The following is a 10831-nucleotide window of genomic DNA, read 5'->3' as shown; positions in this document are numbered from 1 at the left end:
AAGAGTAACCACTCAAAAATTTGTTATTTTAGCGCAACTACTAAACAAATAAGAATGAAACAACCGTTATATTGTTTTTAATGATATTTTCGTGCAATTACATATTTTTTCCCTTGTAATACCTATATTATTAATATTTACGGAAACAGTTTATCGTCTCTACTGAAAATGTTCAGATTTTGAGTTGTTACGCTTTAACGTAACAAGTGCGATGTCTTCGATCTCTTGTTGTATATTTCCAATTCTGACATTCAAGTCACCCATAACAACTGCAATTTGCTCTGGAGTTTCCTTGAAAAATTCCTTCACTAACTTTGCTTCTTCATGCCAAGCTGCTCCTCTTACTATATATACAAGGGTATAAATGTAATGTTGTTCCCCTTTTCGTGAAATGGTATTACATCTATTCCGTTTTCAGTTTTAAAGCTACATTTAATGCCCTTTTTTTGTAATTCCTTACTAACGCCATACACACATCCTCCAGAAGCTCTTCCAAATTTGCTACTTCGACTTGCTGCTTTCCAAAAAGAGTCATGATCTGGGAAGTATTTCTTTGCTTGGTTTATTTTCTTCTGAGTTAGATGGGTTTCTATGAGTACAAACACATTTACTGGTTTACAATGTACTGCAAAAATGCCGGGAAAATATATTTGTTCTCAAGGCCATTGACATTATAGGAAATGATATTTAGTTTAAATTGTGTACATTTCAAATCATTTGCAGTTATACTACTTTTAAGTTTATTTTTATTAATTAATTTGCTATGGCAGACTCTATCTAATTTTTTGCATTAATTTTACTTAGTAATAAATTATAATCTATGTTTACATGTTGAAGCCTATCATCATACAACATTTTTAAGGTTATACTTGCATCTTCCTGGCCACAAACTAGCTTTTGTTCCTTGTTCCACCTAAACCATTTGTTCGTAATTTTCATCTTGTCATCTTTGACGCCTATTCGCTGCTTAGTGGTAATCGTCATAATCTTCTTTTTCAGCTCCATGAGAACTTTTTGTCTTGTAGCCGCTCTAGGTTAAGATCTCTCTCTTTGTAGATTGTGGTGTTCGCTAACTTATTTTAATTTTTGAAAACCATTCCAATATCCTGTTCAAACTTCATTTCTGCCAGCACTGTCATTTTTCCATCTCGCTCAGATTTAAACCTTTGAATATTAAATTTTGTTTTTTTAAATTGGTCTTCTAGTTGTGCAGGTCTTCTTTTAACCATATCTTTTTCTGCTTTAATTTTATCAACTTCAAGCGTCAGGCATTCGTTTCGTGTTTTTAACTCAGCAACATCCTTAGACAATTCATTTAGTCTTCCACAACAGTATTGACAGCTGATTTTCAATTTTGCAGGTAATCTGCCATATGTGAACAGGTAGATTAATTTTGTGGATTAATTGGTAATTAATGCAGATGTAACGTACTTTTATTTAAGGTGTCTGGCAACACAAACTTATCGCAATGTTACACTTTAATAATAAATTACTTAAAAACTATAGACATCCGGGCGTGCGGTTTTCAGTTTTAAGATGACTGCCCTCTATCACCTCTTTACATTCTTTTTTTTTTTTTGAAACATGTAGCATCATACTAAATATTTCCCAGGCATTAATTTCTTTGGTACTTCGATCTTCATCGTATTTGAGAAATCAAAGCAGCTTTCTGCCTATAATGCAGCCAAATGTCACAAATCATTCTCTGTAACCACATCATGTGTCAGGTGCTCAAAGCTTTGTGATACCAACTGGGTCACGATACAATCGGAGCATTGGTTAAGGTATACGTAACAGGTGTTGCAACGCCAATGTAAACGTGAAATAGCGGTGACGCGACATGTATCGCACAGTGGAGCCAATGGATCTGGATTGTATCCTTCAGGTGTATTCATTTTCTCCTCTTTTATGATGCCTAATATTTTCAACATGCGATCACGATCCTCTTCACTTTGCACCTCAATACCATCGTTTCCCTCTTCAGGTGGCTTTCCAGTGGATGCATTACCTACTTCTGTTGGTGCCGGTGAGCTTTCAACGCGCAAATCGGATAGTAGAAAATCATCCTCTGGCATGTGTACAGGAACATTATATGCGGGGAAAAAGGTCGTCGGACGAAAGAAGTGTTTTGTTTTTGATTGACCAGCGCGCCGACTTTTCGGGCGCCGTCCCGGTATAGGCAAACCGGCGTCGTGCAATTTTTGAAAATATTTTTGCACACGACTGCATACCTGCTGTGTCGTACGGTTACCCAATGCTTTGGCGATTTTCACGTATCGACGACTTTCAATCGCTTCTGCTGGGTATTCAATTAACAGTTCCTCTAGGCGACGTTGTTCTTCACAAGACCAGAGCTGTGAAAATAATAACTTTTATGTATAAATAAATAAATTTAAGGCATGCATTTGCCACAAACCTGATTGAAAGTTTCCGGCTTGGACTCATCCGCAATGCGCCCGCGCACAGTTGACAACTTCTTTTCGGTATCTGTTTCTTCCTTCAACTTGACGTCTGTGTTTGGCAGAAGGTCCAAGTTTGTAGTTATTTCCGGTATCTTTTCGGAAATTATAATAAGAATGATAGCTTCATTTATTTAAGCTGATACTTACTTTTTCAATTGTCATGTAGTTTGGCGAAATTAATTCTTCATTATTTCGCAGCTTTTGGAGCAATAGTTCAGGATCGCTTAGGTATCGCTGTTTCGCCAGCTCCAATTCATCTAACTAAAATAAATTTATATAATGGAACAAATAATAGATAATAGTGCATATTCCTGCCAACCTGTTGGAGCACCCGCATTCTTTGCACTTCCAGTATTGTTATTGTGCGCAGCATTTTTGTGTAATCTGCATTACCACGCAGTGCCAAATGATCGCTCTCGAAGTAAAATCCATTATCCTCTTCTCCACTATGCGATTCACTCATTTTAACTTAACAAAATTACAACTGATTGTAGAATTTGATTTACTGGCGAAAATATCACACAAATAAAGTGGGATATCAAACTAATGGCAAATCAGCTGTATAAATATTATAGGGTTGGGCAAGACAGGGATGTTTTAGTCGATTGTCTCGATGGCTCTCGATAAATTTGTAACAAATTGCCTGTCACGAGTTATTATGCTTATGGTATGTTCCCTCGGCACGCAATTCGCTCTCTCATTCGTAAATAATTGCCTTATTATTCGAATTTTCGAAAATTCGAAATTAAATAATTCGTCATACAAAATTTTGAGAAAGAAATCTGCCAAAGTAAAGTGTGATTTACGAAAACACTGATATTGAGTTGGTGATATACGAAAGAAATTAACACAACCTTCACTCTAACATGAGTGTTGCCGACTGAACAACGTCTGGTGCTATTTCAACATGTTGAGTTTGGAGGGAGAGGGGTATTAGGTGAGTGGATTTGATATTAAAACGTGGTTAGTGTCGTGTAGCGTGCCTCCACATTTTGAACATATATTGGGTATGTCAGGGTCGATTTTCGATAAGTATATAGAAGTTTAACCTACTACAACATCCAGAACGTAATTGGGCCAAAGTTATGCAGGTCTCGTGAGACTACTGAAGCTCTTCGTCAGCAATAGGTGGTGATTCGACTCCGATAAAGAAAACATAAAATTTCTATTCGCTATTTCCCCGCACAGAGATACTATGCTCGATTAACTTGATGAAAAATTTGCATGCGAAAACAACAATGTTATCGAGCACGATTAGCCGCTAGCGTGTATGGATATTAAAGTGTTTTCTTGGTTTCCCCAGACTCTGCTTGACTTGACTCTGTACGCCGCCTTCATTCATTCCTTCCGGATTAGCAGATCTAGAGGTTGCAAGTTCAGAATTGCATAAGGGTCGCCGGCAGTTGTCGTACTCACAGCACCTGTAATACCCAAGCACACACTCTGGGGCTTTGCTCTGGAGTTACCCATAGTAGCCTTCCACCAGACTATGGAGGCGTATGTGATAATAGGTCTAATCAGGGTGATGTGCAACCTATGCACTATCGCCGGTCTTAGACCCCATGACAAAGGTACTCTTACACTGCCAGAAGACTTTTAGTGTTCGAGAGATCTTCTGCTCGACGTGCGTCTTTCAGGTCAACTTACAATCTAGTATTTGACCTCAGAAGACAGTTGCAGTGTTATTTCTTTCATGATGGATTGTAACAAGTCTTCCGCACTGCGTTTCCTAGTGAAAAGTACCAAAGTACTTTTTATACGATTCACCGAAAGACCATACAATTCGCACCATTGACCAATCTTTTTTAGGACTACCTACATTTTATTGCATATAACTTTACAATACAGGCTACATTCAGCTCCCAAATTTGTAATGTCCATGCATATGAAAGTACACCGATATAGCCAATACCTCAAGCATGTGCCATCAGTCACCGAAATCTCTTTGGTGAAGGCTAGTTTTATAATGCCTAATGATCTATATATATGCAGTTCTCGATTAGATTGGGAAAAAGTACAGTAATTTTCTATCAAGTATTTGCCATTTCTTGTTTAGAGGTAATATAGCATGACGTAAAACTCTCATTTAATAATTTATTTCATTTAAATTATTATTTTAAAGTATGTAAGAATTAGATTTAGAGCTTTGGATAGACATAAATCGAATTTACTATTTTGAGGCTAATATAATAATATATATTTAAGCTAATATAAGTTAGTAAGTATTTCGTGAACAACAATATAATTAAAAAATTAGCCCTTTGATCTGGTGCATTCGAATTTACAAAGTATTTCAATACCAAACTTTGCACTCGTATACTCGATATATGTATCTGACTCGATTCTGCCTTTTTGTATAGGTATTAAAATACTCGATTACTAAAACAGTCAACTCAGCACATCTCTATATTTTCCAACACTTCATTACCGTTCCTGAACTGCCTCATCTGCTAAACTGTTGTATCTACTATTTCAGTCTTGGCGAACAGAGACGTTAATTCGGAAATGTGGAGTGTTGTTGGACTTGTAACACTACATTTAATACATAGATGACATTTAATAGATTCACCTTGGTTGGTTAGCAATAAGAACAAAATTGGTTAACTGACAGTTTTCATATAAGAAAAATATATTTACGTGGTTTACATACTTATTCTCATCGAAATATCTTACAGTGTTAAGTTAATGTAGATGAACTATAGATCTTCATGCAGTATTTTGTCCATACCTGTAATCTATTAAGGCATCTGTTGCACTCGCCCACAGAATAATTATAATACACTTCGCTTAATATATACTCACACGAGTATTTTTATACTTGTGTTCAAAATATTTCATATTGAAAATGGGCTGGAATTTAGAACAATGCCGATTTTGGAATTTCTGGCAAACTATAATGTTTTTTTTTTAATGAAACTTGGTGGAGATGTTAGTGAGGTGTTAAGGAACACTCTTTATAACTTTAAATTAATCGAGAAATAATAATTTTTTAATTATTTACATTCAAAATGCCCTTGGGAACATCAGAATAATTTGCCACATTACACTCTATATTTTTTAACATTTCACTATAAATCACCAAATATACACTCACACGCGTGTTTGTACCGATTTTTATGCTAATATTCTAATTATATCTATTAAAATTAAATGCAAATTCATTTGCCTACGCAATCACATTCCAATTTTAAGCGCGAACAAGAAGAAGATTGGAATTACAACAGTAAGGTGTTGCCGGATGCCTGCAAATTAAACAAAAATATGAACAAAAATTAAGTATTTAAGTTTAGTGTTAATGTTGGGGATGGGGGTTATTGTGCCTCCTTACTACATACACGCATATGACGTTTTAATTTTGGGTTCAATGGTTTTAACACGGAAAGGAGTTCTACGCAAAAATACTGTGGATTGCGTAGCCGGAGTTGGACTGATGAGGGTTATTTTTTTGAAGTGCGGCCGAAGGCCGCCCACGCGAAAAGGAGTTGTACGCAAAAATACTGTGGATTGCGTAGCCGGAGTTGGACTGATGAGGGTAATATTTTTGAAGTGCGGCCGAAGGCCGCCCACGCGAAAAGGAGTTCTACGCAAAAATACTGTGGATTGCGTAGCCGGAGTTGGACTGATGAGGGTTATTTTTTTGATGTGCGGCCGAAGGCCGCCTACGCGATAAAGAGTTCCACGCAAAAATACTGTGTTAATTAATTTAATTTAATTTTAATTACTTTATTATTTTTTGTGATACGCTTAATATCATTGTTTTTAAGTTTAAATGAGTTGTATGTTTTTATTTTCAAATTCATTTCTCAACTTTAAATTACAGCAAAAAATACTGCAGTTTTACAATGAACCTTCCACTGAACATCCCTGCGTGCGAACTTCGTTTTCATTTCAGGTGTATGGCAACACCAACTTTTCGCTAAATTATAGAACTTTAACATTAAATTACTTAAAAACTATAAGCCTCCGGCAGGTTCTGTTTTCAGTTTTAAGATGGGGATACACCCCTCTATCACCCCCTTTTTACCGTTTTTTCCAAAGCGATCGGCATTATACTAAATTCTAGCCATAAAATGACTTATTAAAGTACAGTACCGAATCTGCAAGCAACAAATCTGGATTTTCGTTTCATCAACAATCATCGGAAGCTACCTGTGTAGATCTGCCTTGGTGGGAGCAGCATTTTTTACGATTTGTCGAATTGCAAGGTGTAAAATGTTTTCTGAACTTGACTTGAAATTGTTTTAACTTATATTGCAAATTTCTGAACTTTAACTAAAATTGTTTGAAGGTATTGTAATTATCCAGTTTATGGGGCACATGAAAATATTTATCAAAAAAAGTTGAGGGGGTTAGGTTAGGTTAGGTTAAATGGCTGCCCTAGCTAAGGGGCTCACTAATGTTAAGAAATTCGTCCGTTGTGGTGCCATACATGGGAGAGGAGAGAGGAGAGGGGAAGGAAGAAGGAGCCTTGGGATTTGATACGATGATGACCATACATTTTACGAGGGCCCCGACGGGGGCTGATATACGTTCGTAGTTAGCCGTATCAAGCTACTAGTGAACTTCACCAAATTTATGATACTTACGCCGGCTATGTCCGCAGGCGTAGCGAAAAAGTGGGAGCCCAGATTTCTAAGTCTTTGCCAGACGAGAGCAGGGCAGCTGAGAAGAAGGTGTTGAGATGATTCCACCTCGTCCTCCAGACAGTTTCTGCAGAACGGACTTGAGGTAATCCCAAGTCTTACAGCGTGAACACCTAGCGGACAATGTCCGGTAAGGATGCCCACCAAATTTGAGAGCTGGGGCTTTGTAAGCCTTAGGAGTTCCCTTGAGCGTCCCCGATCTACCCGTGGCCAGAAGGATCTCGCGACCTTGCACGTTTGCGCACTAGCCCAGCGCTCGCTGAGTTGTCTCGAGGCCCATCTTTCCAGGAGCAGACTACAGGTTCTCAGGGGAACCCCAATTCTCTCATTTCGCGACGAAACCGTCTCCAAAGTTCCCTGTCTAGCCAGCTCATCAGCCCAGCAGTTTCCCTCTATGCCGCTGTGACCGGGAACCCAAATGAGCCTGATGATGAAGTATTCGGATGCAGTAGAGAGAGAAGCCAGACATTCCCCGACTAATCTTGAACGCACAAACAGCGAGCCCAAGGCCCTAATTGCCGATTGGCTATCGGAGTAAATATTTACTTCCTTAACGGTAATTACCGAATTAAGCAACCAGTCCACCGCTTCCTTAATTGCAGATACCTCCGCTTGGAAAACACTACAGTGGTCCGGGAGCCTAAATTTAAGTTTGATGGGAGGCTCCTTACAGAATACTCCCCCACCAACCCTTCCGTCCAACTTCGAGCCATCCGTGAACATGTTTGCCATGCCTTGCCGCCGAATGTTGCACCCCGCCCACTCATCCCTTGAGGGAATGTGAGTAGAAAAAGGTCCGCTCGGACCTAGCGTGGGTGTACAGTGGTCCAGCACCGTAGGGATGAACTCAAAGTTTTTAAGAATGCTCGAGTGTCCGTAACTTAAGTCTAGCCTATGGCCCGAACACCTTAATCTGATTGCGGCGCGTGCAGCGGTAGTTTTTCCTACAATGTCCACGGGCGCTACATTCAGCATAGCGTTAAGTGCTAGAGTAGGAGTGGTACGGAGAGCCCCACTGATTCCAATGAGGGCAGACCTTTGTACCCTCTCCAGCTTCTTAACTGATACCATCCTTTCTAGCGAGTTCCACCAGACAAGGACTCCGTATAGCAAGATTGGTTTTATAATCGTATTATAAAGCCAAAAAGTGACTTTTGGCGAGAGGCCCCATCTTTTGCCGATAGCGCCCCTGCAACCATACAAGGCGACTGTTTCCACGACAGTCGGTTCTACGTTACCGAAACGACCCGGATTTATATCCGGCCAAGGACTGTCACTCCAGCAGCATTCACCGTATGTAAGTATGGGGAATGTTTATGCTGCTACAACAACAACAACTGTTGGCTTTCTGATTCTTTCCTCAATGTTTGGCTTCCATATAAGACCTCTGTCAAGGATGAGTCCCAGGTACTTCACCTTGTCAGAGAGCTCCAACGGAGCGCCCAATATTGAGGGGAGAAACACTCTTGGTATTTTGTATTTCCTCGTAAATAAGACGAGCTCCGTCTTCAGAGGATTTATCGATAGGCCACAATTTGCGGTCCAATTTATAACTAGATTCAGATAACCCTGCATCAGTTCCATCAGAGTATCTAGAAACTTGCCTCTGACAATAAGTGCCACGTCATCCGCGTATGCAACCACCTTACAGCCCCTCCCCTCCAGCTCCTCCAGCAGACCGTTAAGTACGGCAACCCAGAGTAGTGGCGAGAGAACCCCGCCTTGCGGAGTGCCTCTGTTCACTTGCCGGCGGAGAGAGGTGTCACCCCATTCTGCCACGATCGTTCTATCGGTAAGCATCGTGTGGATAAGCCTAATGAGTTCGGTTCCGACTCCTGAGGGGGATGCCAATCGATTCATATTGGCCCCAGTAAACTGAAGTAGCGAAGATTTTTTCTCTCTGCTTAAAAGTTATTAGCAAAAACACTTTTAGAATGTTGCTCTTTTCTATTACTAAATTTTTTTTTTAAGGAAGATTACTGAATTTTAAGTAGAAATTCTGATTTCGAGATGGAAATTCTGAATTTAAATTATAACTTAATCACCTACCCTGCCAGAAAGCAAAATAGATTAACGAAACCAACGCAAGACTGAGTCTTGTCGAGGCCCTATGCTCCCGAGTGGAGTGAACAAGGAAAAACAAAAAAAAAAAAATCGATTGCAATTTTCTGAACTAAAACTGAAAAAGGTGTATTCTGTAAGATCATAGACTGCATGAAACGTACAAATATTTCGTGCACCGATTGATTTAACACAAAAAGAATTCACACTCGCGACTTGGATTTAACAGTCAATTACTTTTATTAATATACAAATTAACTAAAACACTCAGTAATTGCGCTCAATAATTTTTAACACATAGATAGTGAATGCAAAACATCAAAACTTTTAAACTTTCTCCACCTTCTCATCACCTTTCGCTCCGGACTCAGTATCTACTTCCTTTATATTTTCTGCAGAATCTGCCGCTATTTTTTCAGCTATTTCCGCTAGCCGTTCTCGTCTGTGATCTTTTCGTGCCTCATCAAGCAAAATATTGTGTAGCAAACTACGATTCTTCGAAAAATCAGGCAATAATGTTGGATAAGGATTGCCACGCAACTCCAGTACCGACTTCTTGTAATACATGCCGGGATAATCACGCGGTGCTTTGTACATGCGGGTGTATGACAGGTTGCATTTTTCAAATCGTGGCACTAGCACCTTAAAAAGTTTATGTACCAATTGTTTTTCGAGCAGCCAGTAGTCCGCCAACTCCATTGTGGCTATGTGTCGATCGCCATAACGTATGGCATTGGAAATTAACTATAATTATAAGCATTGATTACGCTACTTTCGCTATATGTACAGTTTCATATTTACTAACCAGTTCCGCATAACCGCGCGCTTCATCGGCCCGGTTGTAATACAATTCAATGCGTTCATGCTTCACCAGTGCCGTCACTGTCTTGCGTAGTTTTAACAAGCGGCCCTCGGGGCCATCAGGATTTTTAAGATTACGGTGCGGCTTGATGGCTATACGCAATTGCGACATCAGCTTACTCACATCGGCTTGGTTCATTTTAGTGCAGTACTTATTTCAAAAGCTATGTTAGAATATATTCACTAAAAGAAAATAAAAAACCTTAAAAGCCGCAGAAAGATTTAATTTTTACGTAAACAGTGCAATGCGGCGCTGCACTAATAGCTGTCAAATCGCAATCAGCTGTTTGTAGTTCACCAGGTTGTAATAGAACGGAATATAGTAATAGAATATGAAACATGTAAACTGACAGGGGTGTATGTACGCATTCCAAATTATGTAGGGAAATGAAATTGTCTGTATGTTCTATATGAAGTATATGTAACCAACTTCGCATATTGTAGAACATTAATACTTTAATTACTTTTGAGATCTAACTTAAATACCTTATTGAAATTAATTTTTTTTTTTAATTTTCATAATTTAAAAAATGGCGCTGAAGGTGACCTTCCCGAAAAATTAGACCTGTACGGTGTCGTCCATTTTGACGCTTCTATTTATTTGAAACGCAAAACCCAAAATAATTATTAATCAGTATGACAGTAGCTATGTACCGTACTAGAATAAAAAAAAGTTGACAAAATGGCGCGGTTTTGAATTTGACACTTTAAAAATCGTTTTTTTTTTCAGTTTTAATCAAAAAAATTCGAAATAATTAAAATAATAATATTATTCTAGCACGGGCGATAGCCATTGCTGTTGTG

General features: G+C 38.8%; 2 protein-coding genes across 2 annotated transcripts; both read right to left on the bottom strand.

The window, feature by feature from the left end:
- Positions 1-537: 537 nt before the first annotated feature.
- LOC129242689 (ZZ-type zinc finger-containing protein 3) lies at positions 538-3078 on the bottom strand. The gene is made up of 4 exons (XM_054879484.1): positions 2782-3078; positions 2610-2723; positions 2417-2554; positions 538-2354 (listed from the first exon to the last, which is right to left on the bottom strand). Exons 1-4 carry the CDS (start codon positions 2923-2925, stop codon positions 1692-1694), a joined length of 1059 nt encoding a protein of 352 aa, XP_054735459.1. The 5' UTR covers positions 2926-3078; the 3' UTR covers positions 538-1691.
- Positions 3079-9382: 6304 nt separating this feature from the next.
- On the bottom strand, positions 9383-10280 carry LOC129242791 (39S ribosomal protein L17, mitochondrial). The gene is made up of 2 exons (XM_054879638.1): positions 9972-10280; positions 9383-9910 (listed from the first exon to the last, which is right to left on the bottom strand). Exons 1-2 carry the CDS (start codon positions 10164-10166, stop codon positions 9494-9496), a joined length of 612 nt encoding a protein of 203 aa, XP_054735613.1. The 5' UTR covers positions 10167-10280; the 3' UTR covers positions 9383-9493.
- Positions 10281-10831: the final 551 nt, after the last annotated feature.

Source organism: Anastrepha obliqua, chromosome 3 (genome assembly GCF_027943255.1).
Source record: "Anastrepha obliqua isolate idAnaObli1 chromosome 3, idAnaObli1_1.0, whole genome shotgun sequence".
In the NCBI taxonomy this organism is placed as follows: Eukaryota; Metazoa; Arthropoda; class Insecta; order Diptera; family Tephritidae; genus Anastrepha; species Anastrepha obliqua.
This window is presented reverse-complemented; position numbering and strand designations above follow the sequence as displayed.